The sequence below is a fragment of the Drosophila elegans genome, unplaced genomic scaffold (assembly GCF_018152505.1).
Source record: "Drosophila elegans isolate 14027-0461.03 unplaced genomic scaffold, ASM1815250v1 contig_208, whole genome shotgun sequence".
Taxonomy (NCBI): Eukaryota; Metazoa; Arthropoda; class Insecta; order Diptera; family Drosophilidae; genus Drosophila; species Drosophila elegans.
In genome coordinates, this window is record NW_024545578.1 from 3,302,194 (window position 1) to 3,321,449 (window position 19,256).

Genomic DNA, 19,256 nt, shown 5'->3' on the forward strand with positions numbered 1-19,256 from the left:
AAATATATTCTACACAAAGTAGATATGATATTTTCAAAATAAATAAATATTTGATATTGTTTTAACATATAATTATAATTGATTTAAAGCTTTATGGTTATATACTTTATACACTTACTTTATACACTGTAAATTGTGCTAAATAATTTGTAAGTAAAATGGTTCCAAAAACTCTCAATTAAACAAAGGAAATTCAGGATATATTAACACTTAAATTAACATTTCTTAAGCCCTTTTCAATTCTAAGAGATGCTATTTTAAATAAATTTAAAGCTGCATAAAATAAGCCATATACCCAATAATTTTTTTTTTGCCACAGTATTTGTAAATTACTTCAACATATTGCCAGACTTTGTTGTTGCCGCTGCTTGGCCCTCAGGCCCATCTTTCTGCTTATGTCTATCCCAATCTTTCCCAGACTTTCGCTGCCCCATGTATGTCTTGCTACTTTGTGATAAATTTGGCACCATTAAATGTTGCTGCAACACCCACGTGATCAGCTAACCTTCTTCCCCGCTGGAGATAATTTTTCAAGTGGCATGAAATCCATGTTACAGCCTCCTGAGAAATCCAAGTCCAAGTGGAAATCTTAACAAGTAGGAAAGTTGCAGATCTCTCAATATGGTCAGGCAATGGAACAATCAATCATTTGTTTATTATTTGTAAATGGCGAAAAATACGCTTTTGTTGAATATAAATATACAAGTTGTCAAAATAAATTGATTAAAGATTTTTTATGATTTTATTAAAACAACATTTATTTAACAAACAGCACTAGATAAATTCCAAAATAAAATAACATAAGTCCATAAAAATTTGTCCTCTTGATTGGTTTCAACTTTCAGAGTCAGAGGATTTTACAATTTTAAGTATAGTCACAGATTAAATTATCTCATTTTATCATAGATTAACTATGCGCTTGGCGTTTCGATTTTTATTTGGCTTTGGTAGAACCATATATACTAAGAATTTGGTTAGACAACAATGTATGTTTAGCCAATTCGATTCTAAGTAGAGAGACAATCTAAGAGGAAATCAGCCAAAGTAACGTCCACTATTTTTTATGCTTTTTATTAATGGCCAAGAATCCGCTTTGTTGTGTATAAACAAATAAGTATTTTAAGTAATTATTTAAAGACTATTGAAGAAGACATGGATGTATGAGGATGTATTTGGGGGTAATGGGTATATGCTTTTTTTGCTGGCTCAATTGGCTCATTGTCTTTGACATGCTGAGGATGTCAATGTTTTGGTTTGGTCGCTGCAAGAGCAACTAATTGGGATTCAGCTTCACTTCGGCTGTGGCCGCGTTGAGGCGCGATTTGGTGGGCAGATTGCGCTCCTTCTTCTCCACGAAGATCTGGTAGTGACCCTCGCCGTAGCCAAAGCCGTGCATGCTCTCGTGGATGGCAGCCGGGATGATTTTGAAGCCGCCGCGGCGCTTCTGAGGGATCTCCCTGGCCGGCAATTGGTCCTTCTCCTCCACGCCTCGGTTCTCGATGATGCAGAAGAGCTGGAGGCACTTCTTCATCACGTAGATCATCAGCAGGATGATCAGGTTGGTGGCAAACAGATGTTTGCGCGGCGCTAGGAATAACATCCTGAGGCACTTGGCACTGGGTCTAACTATCACAGACACAAACAACTCAAACACACACTCTCTCGACGGACTATTTGGATTTTTTGGGCTGACTATCGCTGTGGAACGACATCGACGGAATGAATGATCCTCAGCCAGCCAATACTATATATACCCAAAATGTCTCTACCTAAGTAGTACCTTACTGATAAATAGGTAGGTAAATCCCTAGGTACCGCTGGTTTTCCTTGGGTTTCTGGTTTTCTGACTGTACCTTTTTTTCTTTGGTAGTTACCAGGTAATCGTAGTCCTTTAGATTAGGTAATCAGCCAAAACGACAGCAGCAGCAGCGACCAAATGCGTTTATGATTTTGCGGAAAATGTACCCACTCAAAATCGACCTTATCGACAGGCAGCAAACAGACGGTCCATCATCAGTGGTAAATTCATGAGTGGCCGTAAATACAGCATTAAGTTTCCCTCCACAGAACGGCAAGTCTGAGCAAGTTGTCAATAAAGGTTTCTCTTAGACACAGGGAGAAATGTTCAACCAAAAATGGAGTCCAAAATTCATAGGGTACATTTTGCAAAAACAAAATTGATTTGTAAACTGTCAATCCTGACCAATCTCTTTAAACGTCAAGAATAAGGGTTTAATTTATTTTTAATTTAATTTGGGTATAAATTAATTAATTTAGACCTAATTTTTGCAAAATAATTGATATAAAAATGGAGTCAAAAAATTATGGAGTACATTTTTTAAAAGCAATCTCTTTAAACTCCAAGAAAAACTATTGTATTTATTGGTAATTTAATATGCCTATACTGTCTAGTCTCTTTGATTTCATATGATAGAAAACTATTTGTTTATGGTTTGCTAAATAATTTATAAAAAATTAAGTCCTTATATTAAATTAATCAAGTTAAACTTCAAGAACAAGTATTTTTGTATTTTTATTTCAAATGCTTTTGTAAAGTTAAAAACTTTTTAAGGATATTCTTGTAGTTTGTCATATAACTTCAATAAACGGTTATAAGTTCTTAAATGATTTAGAGTCAGTATTCTTATGGCATTTCAATAAGTTTCATTTCGCTTAATTACTATTGAATCGACAACTTTATTAAAACAAAGCCAATAAGTTTTAATTTTGTTTTTTAAACTGACGCATTTAGTCAGATCATTGCTTTTCATCTTTCCGTCATTGAATATTTTATTAGCCTAACTCTAGCCATATCATCTTTATTTTTCCACAACCAAGAGCTCAAGCTCAAGATCTCTTAGCAAGCCTCTTTTGAAAATATCCACTAGACAAGCTTAGGAGATATATGTTATCCCCCGAATCCCCGCAACAATTTCGTCTAGTGCACATATAGCCTGCGTCCTGGCCCATTGATGCATCTGCAGTAAACTGAATTTCCCCCGGCATTGTCGCCGTCCTGCTCGGCAAAAAAAAGTGGCATAAATTCGAAAATTGAATATAAATAAATTTCCTGCCAGGCAATCGCACCAAAAAAGGGGAATAAATATGCTCGAAGGAGACGGCGTACACATAGTACACTCACTTTGCAGATATAGATATATGCACTAGATAGCACGTGCCACGCCCAGTCAATTGAATTTGAATGTGGGCCAGAAGGCCGGCGAGGGCATAAAAATGGCTAAAATATGTTGGCCAGGAAGAAAACGGATGCAGGCGAAAAAGCTGGCAGGCAGAGCAAAACCTTGATTTAATCAATAGTCCAAGTACCGCACACTCATTAGGAAACGAAAGTTTTCTTTTTTTTGCGCTTTTTCACCTGTTTAAAATGCGGTCTGCTTCTGTCACAAAAAAAAAAATACGAAAAAGATAGGGGCATTCTCCTAAGGAAAAGTTGGCCAAAGTTTTTAGAGAAGACCTCGGTGGAAACAACCTCATTGGCCGCGACGGCGACTTTTTGCTTGCTGGCTTCAATTTTACCCTCACACAGTGCATCCCAAAAGTTCAGCACCAGCTGTGTTCGGCCCCAGCAATTTGCCTTCATTTGTTGACTTAATCATTTGATTGCATTTTTCTGCACGCGCTGATTGAATTTTGCAACGCAACCGCAACCAAAATGGGAAAAAGCCAGCGTGGCCAAGGCGAAAGTTTTGGGCGTGTCCCTCGGTTGCGCAACTCTGCTGGGAAATCAAGCTAATTAGTTTAATTGATAGTTGTGACTTGGATCGGGGCGATTTGGTTTTGCAATTTCACTTTGCTCCACCGAAACACGCAAACAAATTTGCAAAAGTTTTGGCAGAAGGAAGAACCAAATGGCTGGACAATTGCAGACAGATGGCGATATGATTTGGTTAGCGAAAATCTCTTTAATAATTGTCCATTAAATTACTTGAGCGTTGAAGTATTCACAGTGCAAACATTGAAAAAAAAATACAATATATCGACGGCATCACATATATATCAATCCCTGAGATAAGCCCCAATTATTTTGTATACACAAATTTAGTTTATAATATATATGTACATTTTTCTTGCTTTTAAAATTAAAATAATATATATTTATACTGCTTTAAATTCATACAATTTCAAAATTTCATTTTATTTTCACTTCTTAAAATTCGTATTTATTTTAAAAATATAGTATTGTAATTTAATATTCTTGTAAAACTTTTTACAATTTGTATTGGTTTTTAAATCAACCAGCATCAGTAAACTTTAAGCAATTTAATAAGTTTGAAACAAAATAATTAAAAAGCCAACAAATTTTAACTTTTACTAATTTTGTTTATCTTTTACAGCAAAAAATGTAATCAGTGCATTTCTAATCATTATTCCGTCTTCGAATACTAATAAATTACATTTCGAGCGGAGCACTTAAAGAGTATGGTATGTCTTATGCTTGAATATGTTAACATATATCTCTGAGATTAGCCCAAACTTTGATATATTTTATAGACATCTTATATGCCTAAGCAGGCTTTTATATTTATTTCCCAACATAAATTTACGGCCACCTAATCTAAGCCGCATTTAGCCATATATTTCATATTTCTTTTGCTCCCGGAGCAAACCAGAAATCAATTGAAAATAAATATTTCGCCTCGATATTTATATGTGCCGCATGTGCTGGCATTGAAAATGAGTTTTGCTCGGAAGGAGCCCAATAAAGGAGCTCGGCCATTCGCCGGTGTTACATGCACATGAGGTGCTTTCCGATGGTACGTGCCTGGCCAGACTTTTCATAAATATTTATGGAAGCGCCACAGATCTGCATCCAAACCATTGTTCTAAATGATTCTTCGCGATGAACATATAAAATACACAAAATAAAATCAACAAAAAGCGTGGCTTTAACCTGCGCCTGTTGGCTGTTTCCCAGTTAACCGGGGCCAAGTCAGTCGACAATAAATTATGCATTAAAAAGTTCAACTTGCTCTTGATTGTGTTGGGGCATCAACGGCGAGGTCCCTGCTCCTTCAACCTAATGATGCTTTTCGCGGAGTTTTTACACTAAAACAAATAAAAACTTACTTAAATGATATGAAAGTGATTTAAATTTTTACATAAAATGCCTTTTTGTTTAATTTATTTTAAGGATAGGTAGAGGTGTGTTAAAAAAATATTTTACTCCTTCAAATAAAGTTTGTATAGAACTTTTCCTAAGTGTAACATTCTTCTTTCCCCATCTGGGCTACTTGTCGTCAAAGTTTGCTGCCCGAGGAGCCTCGTCCGGGATGGCCATTTTAAGGACATTATACTGCAGTCGCACTAGCAGTCTTCACGCTGCCAGAAAAGCAGCCAGCCAAATTTATTCTAATGCGATTTGCATTTATCTCGCTTGGCGTAATCCTTGCTTCCTCCTCGACAGTAAAAATCAAGTTTAAATTCTATTGAAATTGCCATTTTCATTCGGTTAGACAACACTCAGCAGAACGGGCTTGGGCTAGAGCTAGTTTATGGCCTTTTCAACTGACCATAATGCTAAAAACTGTCTGTTTACTTAGCTGAAGGATTGACACAACCAGCAGAGAGGAGAAGTGAGACCATTAGCCAAAGGTACATAGCAACAAAACTGGCAGAAGGCAGAAGGAAGAATCTGGATGAGTCGGAGGACGAGAACGAGGTGCATCTGCATCTGCATCCATCAGACCAAACAATTTCCGTCAAATTTCCATGCGCCGACAAAAGCTTTTCACTTGAGTGCCAGACAAAAGGGCAGACCAGAAAACAGCAGCTATGAAAACTGGATGCCAGATGAGCTGCCAGTGAACGAAGTTTTTGTTCCCTGTTTACAGCCAATTAGTAGGATTTAATCTGCACTAATTGTGTAGATATTCTGCAGATTTAGCATGTAACTAAAGGTAGGTAAATGAACATCTTGAATAACCCCGTTCAGTAAATAGCCAAACACAAAGTAAAGGGTATTTCCAGTTTCGACAGAATACCTCGTTTGCCTTTTTCTCCTTGGCAGGCATATTCTCAGTGCCATTACTTTGCATTTTGCACCTAGCAACAATATTAGGGCGAAACATGTCGCTAATGGGCGTGGCAGGCAGCGCGTCAACGCCTTTACTTTGGCATAAATCCAGAGAATACCAAGTGTATATCTGTGGCCAAGCGAGGCGTGCAGATGATTCTGTAACGAACGCTGTCACCGCACTTCTCGTTCTCATTCCCATTTCGCTTAGTAAACGACGACCTGATTTGGTCAGCTCTTATTTACATTAATCAAAAATATATAAATTTGAGGATAAGTAAATAAAAAGGATGGGGTACAATTTGACCCTATGAATTAAATAACAAGCACAAATTCAAATCCAAATTATAAATTAACAGTTATTACATTACAAGCCCATTTTATATTTTTATTGGTGATTACTAAACAGGTCATTAACATAAATAAATAAAAACAGTTAAAAGAAATAGAGAAATTACATTAAGATCTTATTAAAGGCCAATTTAAATTCCATTGATATACGTGTGAATTATGATTTATTATGCAAACAAAATCTATTTTAAGCAATTTAAAGTAGATTGATATACGGATGGCAACAAAATTGTGTGCTCACTTTTGTAAAGAGTAGATTTTAAAGGTTATATATACTAGATGTATTCAAAGTACTATTTTCTTTAGATTTCAACTTAAATAAGTATTAAAAATTTAATTTATATTTTATGAAACATTTACATCAAGGATGTAAGGTAAGGATCGACTATAATTTTAAACTTAGTCTTAAGAGAATATATTTAAAAGGGTTAATGTATTGTATTTATGTATTAAACTATAAGTTGTTCTATCAAAAACCCTATTTACATTTCTTTTTTTGGCACTGTTAGGCTTCAGATTTAATTTGAAACCCACATGTGCATGTGGTCATGTGAATACCTCTACAAAATCGGCCAGAGGGGAGCTGGAGTCATTAGCCATGTTCGGTTGACTGGGCGGCTGCATCCGGCAATGTCATTCGAATGTCATTAGTGGCGCAATGGGAGCTCGAGGGGGCGGTATGGGGAGGCAGGTGAACTGTGAATTCTGACCTGGCCTGTATGCAGCGTAATTTGATTTCGCTGCGGGCAACGAAATGCCGAACAGGTCGATAAGGTGCCAAAAGGATTCGGGATTTTGCCACTTGGCCAGCGCCAGATGCATTTGATTGAATGCCTTTCTTGGACCGCCATCAACCATTTCGCTCTTTCCTCTGATCCTTTTTCCTGAATCTGAATCCTGGCCTTTTAATCCTGACCGTTTTAATTGCATTGGAAATTAAAAAAGCTCTGCATACTTTTCACTGCCAGATTTATGATTTCATTTCGTTATTTATGGCGCTGCAGCGAAAAACTAGGAAACTCGCCACTTGCAGAAATACATTCAATTTGCACTCCATGAAGATTTATGATTTTGAACCATAGCCCCAAGTGAGTGCAATAGGATTTCTCAAATGGGTTTCCATTTAGCAATAACTAAACACATTTATTGTGTAAGCTGTTGTCGAAAGTGGCCAATTGTTTTTTTAATATGTTCTGTCCTCACCAAAAAAATGTATAGGTTTGACCCCCTGCCAATATTTATCTTTTTCCCCTGAGAGCTAAATAAATATTTATTGATTTGCTCGTTTATTAATTTTTGAACCGATTGCAGGCTGCATAAAAATAAAGAACTCAAACAAAATGTAATTTATTTTCATTTTATTGCAAACCTAATAAAAATTAATAACAAAACATGAAAATGTAATATTTTTTCTACCTACATTTCTTTGGAGTTTGATCGAATTGCAATATTCAGAAGTGTATTTTATTTTCTGGTTTGGCATTATGCGGCTTGCCATGTTTGCATCAATTATTTGATGGTCACTTTCGGAAAATGGAGTCTATAAATATTTATGTTTATCTGGGTAAATATGCGATTTTGAATGGGTGAATACATTATTTTGTGATGTCGCCGTGATATGAGCATTGTAATTTTGCATGTTGGTTTGGAAAGCAATAATTTGATTTGATTGGGGTGTCCATTTAAATAATTGGTTTTGTTTTTATAGAGAGCTTATATGCATAACTAGAAAATTTATTGTTTCCTATTTATGATATAAATATTTATATACATTTGTCCTCTATAAAGAATTTAAAAATGCATAATATATGGCAATATTTATGAGTCTTAATATGTAAAAATGACTAATAAATGATGTAAGTTGATTTCTCATAGTTTCCTCTTTTTCATTTAGCTTTTGACCTTTGACCCGAAATAGTTTTTTCTCTGTTAGTTTGTTTAACATACATATTCTTTGTGTTGATCCAAACATGCTATCTGAACACTAAAAAGCTTTTTTACCTCTCCTCTCATTCTATATCGCAGCCAATGACGCAATGACTAAGCATAAAGCCCTATCATCAAAAAGCTTCTACTCGATCGGTTGTGGTTTGCTCTCTCTATAATATAGCCTCTATTTAGTCTCTTAATAACTTAGCTTTTTACAAATTCTCTTAGCTTTATAAAATTTCTCCCGTTTCTTGCTTTTGTAACACCCGCCACTGATTAAAGTTCACTCTCGCTTAGGATTTAATCGACTTCTCTGGCGAAAAACAATTTAGTTTTGTTTATGCCCTGCTGGCGGGCACTTCTCTTCGATGGTTTTCTCTAGTATTTTACTAATTTAGTTAATATAATATAAAAATAGGAAAGTTTTCCGCAATACCTTTGCGTGTATATATTTTCCGACACGTGTATGTCTAACGCGGACAAATAGCCAACGAAAATGACATCGAAGACGGAAGGTGGAGAGCAAAAGCACAATGAACAACATAAACAGGTAATTATATGGAGTCGATAGTAAACAGTTATTAGACATAATACGACCCGTCGTTATCGGGCCAAATACATTCCCATGAAATCCACCGATTAAACACGTTTTAGACGACCCTTTGCTTTCGTATTGTTTTTACCTTTGAACGGAATTGCATTCTTATCGCTTTGGACTCTTCGAACTGATAAGATTCCCGTAAATTGTGGAATCAAACTCAATGTCTACTTGGAGAAATCAGCTACCGGTGGAATGTTTTTTTATGTTAAGTGGGTTTTGGTTAAAACTTTGGCCTAAGCCACTCAAAATTACCCAGGAAATAGTGTTGATAGTGTCTTCGTACCGAAAAGATATTGATCTCAACTTGTAATTATAAAGTAGACTAACAAATTTGTTTTACTTTAAATGTTTATTTTAATTTAATTTTGAACAAGCAACTAATTTTGAAGCAACAAAATTACTAAGTTTCTCCTTTCGTTTCACTTTTAAGGACTTTGATTAAAAAATATTTTTTGTATTATATTAAAAATGTCTTCTGTAAAAGGGAAAAGGGAAAATTGTTTGCTTCAAAACCATTGAACCAAAATTAAATTAAAGAAAATGTGTTATTAACAGACAGATTTATTGTTTAAAAAACATATTGATTGTCTTTATTTAAACCAATATTTTCATGTTATGCTTTTAAATTTTGTGGAGCTATGATAATCTTTTTTTAATAGTTATTTAATGGGGACAATGTTGACGAATAATGCATAACATTGGATTTTGATATTAAAACCCTGGATATCATAACAAACTTTTTTTCTGTGTGTTCTAATGCTTTCAAATTGGCTATTCTTCGATTATCGAGCTCATTAGGAGTTCATCAAACTGTCGTTGGGGTGTTGTAAAAGTTTTGCCTTCTATCCCATCCTTCCCTTTTTTGTATATCCATTCCCTTCAGAAAAGTGTCGTTGCACTCGAAAGTGCTCGGCGCTAATTTTCAAGTTGAGCGACCGTAGTAATCGGAGAGAGTCGGCAAAGTTTTTCCTGCGGTGGCAAACTACGAAAATCCATTTGTTGGTACTTTTTGGGAGTTTGCATGTGCAGCATCAGTCAATTGCAGTGGATGGATGTGGATACACAATCGCTTATCGATTGAAGCCCAAACAAAGGAAAAACTAGATGATAAATTGTTCCATCGGTAGCTCGTGGCACTGCGGGGCCCCCTGTCCATCACTTGACACCTGGACACCTGGACACCAGGATGACACACCTGGTGTCCCAGCCTCCCACTCCGAAAAACTCGCTCAGTTGTCAACCACTTCAACTTTTTCGCCCAAACCAATTGATCAAATCGTTCGAGGATAGGGTAACACGCACCAGAACGCATCAGATGAGATAAATGGATATGGCCATATGACACAAGTCTCCAAAGTGAACTGAAGAATTCGCTCTGCACTTTATTTACGAAACATATATATGATTATGCCAGCTTACTAGATGTATATCAAAAAATACTATGTATATATATGTTTTTTTTTATATTTGCAATATATAAATTGAAATCAGAACCAAATTAGTTGCTGTATGTTTAAACTTGTTCTATAAAGTAAAGAATTTAGTACTCATTGAGAATATTAAGCATAAGTTGCCTTTTCCGCCTTGAGTAGTTTAGGGTATAGTAGCCACATAGGAAATAGCCATGGCAAAATGGACATTGGGAAATGCCATAGGCGAATTTTCAGCCTCCGCTAAACCGAAAACCCAACTAAACCAACTTGGTGGACAAGCAGGCCGAAAGCAGCTACAAAGCTACCCACTGGCAATTAACAGCTAACAAGCAGGACAAACCCTCCTCGCCCCTATGCACTCTTCTTTAGAAACCAACTTTTTCGCATTTCTGCAACTCGTTCTCGTCCCTTTCCTTCACTGGAAATAATTGATAAAGTTAATGCTAAATCTAGATTGCTAAATACTTTTTGAATTAAGTGTATACCAATTGCTAATTTTCTCATATTAAAAAAGTCTTATGGGTCTTTTTAAAAATGTTATTAAATTTTTGGATGGATGAGTTTGTCTAATTAGGTTTTTCTAATTAAGTTGAGTAAGAAATAAAAAAGATATATAAAACCTATTAATTTTATATTATATTATATTATATATTATTTTGAGACTTTATATTTTTTGTTTATATAAAAAATATCTGAAGCTTTTTTTATTTTGAAAATTTAATTAAATATTATCTTTGAAATATTATCCTTCTCGAGTGGAAAAAAGAAACTACTCTTTAAAAGTTTTGAATAAAATTGTGGTATTAAAAAACTGCCTTCTATTGGTTTTTGCTTTGGTTTCAAATATTTAGATTTATAATTTTGGTAAAAAAAAAAGCCATGCAGAAAACTATTCTTTGAATGTGTTACAAAAATCTGTATGAAACACTTTTCGTTGTGCATTTCAGGAGCCCATGGACGTGCGCATCGACATGCCGTGGGGCTACGTGGTGGGCAGGTGGTACGGCAGCCGGCAGGTGCGACCCATCCTGGCGCTGCACGGCTGGCTGGACAACCTGGGCACGTGGGACAAATTGCTGCCGCTGCTGCCGAAGCACCTGGGAGTGCTGTGCATCGATTTGCCCGGCCACGGGTACTCCTCGAAGCTGCCGGAGGGGATCGCCTACCATTTCGTGGACTACCTGTGCGTGATCCTGCGCGTAATGGAGGAGTACGGCTGGCAGAAGGTGTCCTTGATGGCCCACTCGATGAGCGCCATGTTGTGCTTCATATTCGCCTCGCTATATCCGCATCGCACCGACCTGCTGGTCAGCATAGATATAGTGAAGACACGGTATAGAAAACCCGCATCGCACATCGACTACCTGCGAAATAATATCGAAGGTTATATGGTGGAGGATGAGCGTTTTGCGAATGCCAAGCGGCAGGAACCACCGGCCTATACCTACTCGGAGTTAGAGCAGGTCATGCACAAGGGTTCCGAATATTCGGTGGATCTGGAGAACTGCCATCACATTCTGGAGCGCAACATCAGCCGATCCACTAAGTTTCCAGCCAAGTTTTTCTTCTCACGCGATGGCCGCTGCAAATATTACACAGAATTTCATACCAGTCCTCCCTTTGCCGCGGAATTGGCCAGAACCATCAAAAATGTTCCCTACTGCGTGATCAAGGGCTCCGAGTCGAACTTTATAGACGAGCAAAGTGACGAGGTCATCGGCATTCTCAGGGAGAACAATCCGCACTTTGAACTCCACGAAGTGCAGGGCACCCATCATGTTCACTTAAACAATGCCGATGGAGTGGCCGCCATCATCAATCCATTTATTATGCACCATCGACCGCCGCTCCTGGAAACTTGGACAGTGGACGAGGCCGATGAATCCCTGCCCGAAGTGGTCAAGGATTTCAAGCTAGCCGTGGAGGACTCCGAAAATGTCAAGCGAAGGAAGAGAAAAAGTAACCTTTAGCTGTTGCCAGCATCTCTAAGGTTCAGTCAGCAGCGCAATCAGAAAGTTTTAAATGCGAAAGATAAATAATGATTTTTGGATGCCCATGTGATGCTTCATTAAAGCCTTAATGTTATAGACAAATTTTATAGAAAATTTCAAATATTTTCCTAGGAGTTCTGTTAAGAAGCAAACATAATTTAAAATTAATTTGTATGTTCTTAAGAGTAATAAAATTTAAATAAAATAAACGTTTTTGTTTAATTTACAACGAATTTTTTTTTTGGGAGAAAAATTAATGTGTTACACCTTTATAAGTCAAGATTTCAAAACTCCATTGATTTCTTTGGCACCTCCCTTCATTAATATATTTACCTATGCTCCTTGCTAGAATATTGTAGTATATTTCTTTGCCACTTAATGCGACTTGTCCCATACTATAAACCAATTTAAAATGTAATTCTTTTTTGGTGAAATGCGTACACCTTTTTATCTCGTTTTCCCCTCCAAAACCGCACAACATATTGAACTGCTGCTAACCGCAGCAACCTAAATCGGTTTAAATAATTTTTCTCATTTATTTTCTCTGGTCGCATTTTTTGTGTTCTCTTATTTTGGGTTGTGCGCACCTTTTTCGATCAATCAATTTTCGGTTAGCCATTTAATTTCGCTTTAATCTTTGGGGCTACAGTTCATTGGCCACTTCATTAGTGATAAGGGCATTGGATCGGCACTCCCGATGCTGCAGCAGCAGCAACAACAAAGGATGTGCCCTGGCATCCACTTAAAAACAATGGTAAGGCAAAAACAAAGGAATTTTGGAGTGCCAGCGCTAGGAGCCGTATATACATATATAGTGAATACGTGTGTGTGTGTATGTGTGTTTGGGAGGATTTCCAGCGGGGCAGGAAGGTATGCCACACTCTAAACAGGAGAGCGGATGGAAAAACACTGAAATCGAACCCAAAAGCCCAATGGCAGACTCTCGAAAAAGGGGAAAAGGGGAAGTCCTGCGGGGCAGGATACCCTGCGGACCGGCGAGGCCTGAAAAAATAAACAAATTTAACGCTTTTATTGCCATTGCACGTTGCGGCGCTGCTAAAACTGCTACAACTGCTCCGGCTGCTCCGGTTTTTGGGCTCTACGCTTCTATACGTAAATTAAATTAGGTAGAACCGGCAAATTTCATCCAGCAACAGAAGAGATGCGATTACGCTCTTCCAGTCGTTACGAAATTGATAGCGGATATAAATGTTTAATGTTTTGGCAATAAAAATGTTTCGGGCTAAGGAAGGGAAGTCGACTGATAAAGCGACTTTATGATAAATTCCGTTTGCGGTTAACGCACAATTTAATTTGCTTAAAAATCAATAAAAATCATTAACGTTGCCCGGCAGCACAAAAGTATGGTATTTTGAAGCATTTTTTTCCTTTCAGGAAGATTTAATTTCTTTTGAGTTGTGGCAGTCATAATGCCGGTTCATAAATAATTAATAGTCTTCGGGAAAGGCTTATTATACAGGCAACGGATTTCTTAGCTGCTGCTGCAAGCTTTTGCCTTTTTTATGGAATAATTAAGAAAGGCTTTGTGGCAAATTCTGTTTCCAACGGAATTAGAGTGTATTTGTTTTGTTTTTAGTTATCTGAAGCTAAGGTATTACTATAATGGAAAAGGAATTTAGTGTACTTGTGGTTTTCTATCAGAAATTTCTGAAATCCAGTACAATAAAGAAACTTGGACAGAGAAAACAATTACTTTTAAATTGACAGGCAATATTCAGCAGGTAATCAAAATGATAATTCAAAAGTAAATACTAAAATGGATATATTTTGATTAATATCGATTTTATATTGCCTTATTTTTAAAGGGGTTATTTGAACATATTTTGTGCAAATTTATGTTATACAAATGCACAAAATATGCTGTGTCAAGAGACACACTCAAAAATGTACTCTTTTGCTTCTTTGGAGATTTTTTAGCTCTGTTTTTATACGGCGTAGCAAAGTACACTGAAATTTATAACCAACTATAACCTCGACTTTTTCATATATATTTATAAATATTTTATATGAATTTAATTTTACATTTTTACATTGGAAAAAATGAGACAAGTTTGTTGCCCTGTGAACATTAAGTTTAAACTTTCAATTTATGTATATATTTGTATGAATTTTATCACAATAAGCAGTGAACTATTTTTTTTCTCTGTTTAAGTGTATACCAACGACGATGAAGATAAATAATGGAGAAAACCCATTGACAATGCCACTGAGATTGAGTAATGATTGGGGGCTGTATAAAAGACAAGCAAGTGGGAGTTTAAAGTGCAGCACTTTATTATCAGAACTTGTTTTTGTTTTTTGGGTGGTTGTCGATGATGTCGGTGATGTCGCTCCCGCTGATGGGATACTGCTGGAACACCCGACTCCGGCCCAGCTGCACGGACTCCATCTGATTAGCGGGTTTGTTGTGGGCCAGAAAGTGGTTGGTGTGCCAGAATTGGGTCTGTTCCGGGGGCAGCGATTGCCGACGGATGCCCAGCAAGCGGTTGCGAATGTCCACCAGACTGGCGGAGTGCGGCTGGAGCCACTGCACCACCGGAATGGCCAGTGCCGTGAACCCGAGTGTCACCACACTGGCGCTCAGAAGAGCTATCCAATTATCCGTGGCGTAGGACTCGTATTTACAGCCCTCGAGGACGACCAGTTGCAGTATGAATCCAATGGCCAGGTTCAGTTCGGTGTACAGAAAGGGTGAGCACTCCAGTAACCAATGGATTCCCTGACTCGAAAGTACTCCCATGGTTACATAAATCAGGCAGAGGAACAAAAAACAATGCTCCGTCTGTTCATCACTGTAAATGCACAGCAAGGCCACCAGCAAAGTCATCTGGATTAGTCCGAAGAGTAGGTACACCAGCTTTGGGGTGTATCTCATCAGGAGCAGGGCTCCGAAACTGGTGCCAGCCGAGTACAGAACAAAGGGTATGTACAACTGCGTTCGCTGCAGATAGCCCACAGTGCTGCTCCACATCAATTGCATGTAGGTGGGTGAGAAGAGCAGGCAACTCTTCTGCAAACACACCAATGATCCTCCCAGGATAAGGACTAACCACTGCCTGCTTTCCTTCAGTTGGTAATCCGTTCGGCCCACAAACTGGGCCAGAATCGCTTGGCGCGGCAGGAAGACCATCTTCTCTTCGTTCAGGAGATTAAACACCAAATCCCTTGATTCCTTGTAGTTAATGCAACCAGTATGATGCAGCAACTCGTTGAGACAGACCAGGCACAGTAAAAGCAGGTTAATTCCCAGGGCAATCAATCCACAACGTTGTGGTTCCATCTCGTTGAATATCACAAATCCTGTGCTCATTCCTCCAGCATACAATGAGTTGGCCAGGGCAATTTTCGATGGTCGCGATCCCGAGGCATCGCAACGCAGGCTCACATAACTGAATCCGGCCAAGTACTGCACACTCAGTCCCACGAAGATGAAGTAATAGCTTACGGCTGACGATTAAAATTAATCAGATTTAACTATAATGCAATTTTAAACCATGTTCACTTCAAAATCTAACCTAACTGTTTAACAGTGAAGTTATACAAGCATTTTTCAATGAATTTATCAATAAACTTATAAATTGTAAAACTTGTTTATGTTTTTTATGTTTATGTGTTTTTAGTTTAATTTTTTTTATCTTGGCGATATTTAACTGTTTTTAAAAAATTTTTGTAATTAATATTTTTCAAACAGTTCATTACTGATTTAAAAAAAAGAACCTATTTAATCAGACTAGGAATTCCACTGATTACTCACCCAACTGTTTAGTCAGCATGAAGCAACTTCCCATCAGCGAGCACAGCAGTCCATAGAATATGATGTAGTAGTGATCGTAGCTGTACTGCTGCCTCTTGTGCTTCCTGAGGGTCCAGCCCAAGGTCAGTGCCAAGGCCACCACCCCGCCCACCAGGGTGTACCAATGGGGCCAAAGGTTGTCGTACACATACGCCGACTTGGTATAGTAGCCCAGGGAGAAACCACTGGCCCACAAACACGCGAGGACTGGAAAATGGCAAAATCAAATGGACAGTAAGAGTGGAAATAAATAGAGCTAAGAACAACTATTACCCAGCAAATCCGGTAGCGACAGCATGGCCAAGAAACGCTTCCACACGTTAGCCACCTTCGATGGCAGCTTCATTCGGGTGGAAATTTACGCCACATCTACTCCAAACGGGAATCAAAGTCGAAATGGAGATGCATTCCACAACAGGTGGCTATCACCATTCGATACCTGATAGCACATCTTGTTGCGAATGTCTCACCAGGGCGTGGATAAGATAAGAAGCTGCGCCTCTAACAAGCGACAGCCTAATTAAACGCAGATGATGATGATGATTGGCCACAGAATCGCTGACAAAATAAACCAAAGAAGTGGCACAGAGAAACTCTATGATAATGGAGTAGCTCTCTAAAGTTTTCAAAAGAGAAATGAACTTATTTATAGCTTCAACTGAAAAAGAAAAGCTATATTTAGCAAAAAGATAGTTAAACTGCACTGAGGGATACCGAACTTAATTTATTACAAATTTATTTAGCTTCATTGGTAGCAACATTAATAACATTGTAATAAATCATGATAGCAACAATTTAATATCATATGTTCTCTGATTAATTGAAGCACTGCACATATGTTTGTTTAATAATTTTCTTATCGCTTTGACACTATTTATTGACGTTATTTATAACGTCAAATTTTCCAAGAACTGAAATACATCTACGTCATACGAAAAGATGGAATTTTATTAATCATAGTATACAGAAATTTCGATCAGTTAGTAATTAATGACTATTGTTTAGGTCGAAATATGAATTTATTAATATTTTATTTTTTGCAATAACAAAAAGCAGGGACCGTAAATTATTTTTATTGATATGATTTTTTTGTGCAATAATTAATTGTGATATTTTTATCATTCCATATTTCTTTGCGGAAATGTTTTTATTGCTATAACCTTTCTTTTTAATTCAACTTGGTAGATGTTCAGTATTCCCTGTTAGTCATTTTTGACCCAAACTAACCTCCCCCACAATGACACACTTTTCACCTTCTAAAAGTCAGGTATTCCCGCAGCCCCTCTATTTTCCACACCCATGCATATGCATCCCCATCCAAAACAAGACGTTAAGTGCATTCTTATTTACCACAAGCTCAAAGGCATGCTAGACATTTTTGTGTGTTTTGTGGGTCCCTGGGGGTGTTATATATATATCTACCCCTTTTTCATTCACATTTTCACCTGGGGCAGCATCACGCTAATTAGTTGAAGTTGTGTTGCAAGTGTTGCAGTTAATTGACTTTTGACGATCCGCTCTCCTCTTTGGAGGTTGAACAAAAACTCAACATTGATGGGATGAGGAGAGTCTAGGCAAATCCTTATTCTCGGTTTACCCCATAGCTTTTTATGTGAGGGATTTGTTGCTAGCTGCAGTTTTTCCACCAACAGAGCTAAGGATTTTCGCTTAAGTTCGCTAGGATATACTTTTCGAGACGCTTATGAATTCAATGAAGCAAACACTAAGCTGCCTCTTAGCACTGCTCCTTTGACTCTCGGAAAAGTGTTGCCTTTTCGAGAATGCTCATGGTCAACTATCTCGCCTTTCCGCTTTTCCGCTTTTAAGCTTTCTATCCTTTGCCCAGATTCTTTGACTTCTTAACAAGATTTGCGCTGTAATTACGCATTAAATAAGTCCATGGAATGCAGCATTCTCGGTGCACTCCTTAAAAACACTCCACGTCTTCGGCCATAAAACTAAACACATTGTGCGACCATAATAATAAATTCAGCTCAGTGGCAGCTGCAAGCTGCAGCCCAGCGTAAATAACAGCAAATGAAATTATTTTCTAATGGCCGAGAATCGACCATTTGATGGCTTGTAATATAATTTAAGCGCCGCCATGGGAGATAGTGATGGAATGGGAGTGTTTGCACACAGTGAGTACCGTGGAGTTGGTATTGCTATATTATAATGCTATAACATTTTTAAACCGCTTATAAAAGTCGAGAATAAATTTAGTAATTAATTTAAAAAATACTAAGTGTTAAATATAACAATGCTCGTATATTATTGGATAAAAACATTTAAAGAATGTTGAACCTTTTTTTGTAGAGTGTAAACTTAGGTTGTTTTAAAAATAACATATATGCAGTATAAAATAATTAAATCGCTAACAAATAATATAAAGCATAAACTTTGTAGTTCAATTTCCGACGAATATTCCTTTTTCTTTTATAGTGTTATTTTAATATCAAAAATTTTAAACTAATACATTTAAAAGTATTGACCTTATTCGAAATAATTAAAAGTTTTAAGTTTAGATAACAATAATTTAATTTTATTGACTACTTTTCGCCTTATATTTAAATTTTATGAAAGAATATTATATATTTGGTTTTAACGCAACGATGATGTTTTTTCCTTTGGGTAACCAAAACTTTGGCAAATATCAATAAGTATTCCCGAGATCTGGCATACCCTATGATACCCCGTTGCTATCGCTTTGCAACAACTGTGATGACGACGACAACAGCCGGGGAAAGTGCATTTAATTTCACTGAAGCGGCCACTTAGTGGCCCCTTGACAAGGAGGCGGAAGAGGAGTAAGAGGAAAAGGAGGCGTCTCCTTCCGCCGCTGTTGCTGTTATTGTTATTGTTGCTGCCTTTGGCCGTAGTGGTGCATAAATTAAATTAAAGCTGCACGGCCAACGAGCCACGGAACCGCCGCACAACAATTACTCAGCGGGCAAACGCCTAAATCATGTCGCACAGCCCGTTGGTGGTCCGCTCCCCCACCTCCACTTCACCCCTGACCTTCAGACATTTGCAAATGTGTAAACATTTTTCAGCGGCAACCCACTTACGACCAAACCCCACCCATCCACCCACTGCCTTCCAT

General features: G+C 37.6%; 3 protein-coding genes across 3 annotated transcripts; 1 reads left to right on the plus strand and 2 right to left on the minus strand.

Moving 5' to 3' along the window:
* Positions 1–1,055: 1,055 nt before the first annotated feature.
* On the minus strand, positions 1,056–1,706 carry LOC108145768. The gene has a single exon (XM_017271337.1). It carries the CDS (start codon positions 1,598–1,600, stop codon positions 1,274–1,276), a length of 327 nt encoding a protein of 108 aa, XP_017126826.1. The 5' UTR covers positions 1,601–1,706; the 3' UTR covers positions 1,056–1,273.
* Positions 1,707–8,652: 6,946 nt separating this feature from the next.
* On the plus strand, positions 8,653–12,548 carry LOC108146473 (probable serine hydrolase). Its single transcript, XM_017272492.2, has 2 exons — positions 8,653–8,864; positions 11,296–12,548. The coding sequence occupies exons 1-2, from the start codon at positions 8,811–8,813 to the stop codon at positions 12,316–12,318; spliced, it is 1,077 nt and encodes a 358-aa protein (XP_017127981.1). The 5' UTR covers positions 8,653–8,810; the 3' UTR covers positions 12,319–12,548.
* Positions 12,549–14,610: 2,062 nt separating this feature from the next.
* Positions 14,611–16,536, minus strand: LOC108145684. Its single transcript, XM_017271241.2, has 3 exons — positions 16,427–16,536; positions 16,115–16,360; positions 14,611–15,807 (listed from the first exon to the last, which is right to left on the minus strand). Exons 1-3 carry the CDS (start codon positions 16,497–16,499, stop codon positions 14,639–14,641), a joined length of 1,488 nt encoding a protein of 495 aa, XP_017126730.1. The 5' UTR covers positions 16,500–16,536; the 3' UTR covers positions 14,611–14,638.
* Positions 16,537–19,256: the final 2,720 nt, after the last annotated feature.

Excerpts from the sequence above, each read along its gene's own strand:
- LOC108146473 (XM_017272492.2), top strand. The coding sequence starts at position 8,811 with ATGACATCGAAGACGGAAGGTGGAGAGCAAAAGCACAATGAACAACAT. Across the intron at positions 8,865-11,295 it reads ACAATGAACAACATAAACAG|GAGCCCATGGACGTGCGCAT; the intron begins GTAATTATATGG and ends TGTGCATTTCAG.
- LOC108145684 (XM_017271241.2), bottom strand. The coding sequence starts at position 16,499 with ATGAAGCTGCCATCGAAGGTGGCTAACGTGTGGAAGCGTTTCTTGGCC. Across the intron at positions 16,361-16,426 it reads GTCGCTACCGGATTTGCTGG|TCCTCGCGTGTTTGTGGGCC; the intron begins GTAATAGTTGTT and ends GCCATTTTCCAG. Across the intron at positions 15,808-16,114 it reads CATGCTGACTAAACAGTTGG|CCGTAAGCTATTACTTCATC; the intron begins GTGAGTAATCAG and ends TTTAATCGTCAG.
- LOC108145768 (XM_017271337.1), bottom strand. The coding sequence starts at position 1,600 with ATGTTATTCCTAGCGCCGCGCAAACATCTGTTTGCCACCAACCTGATC.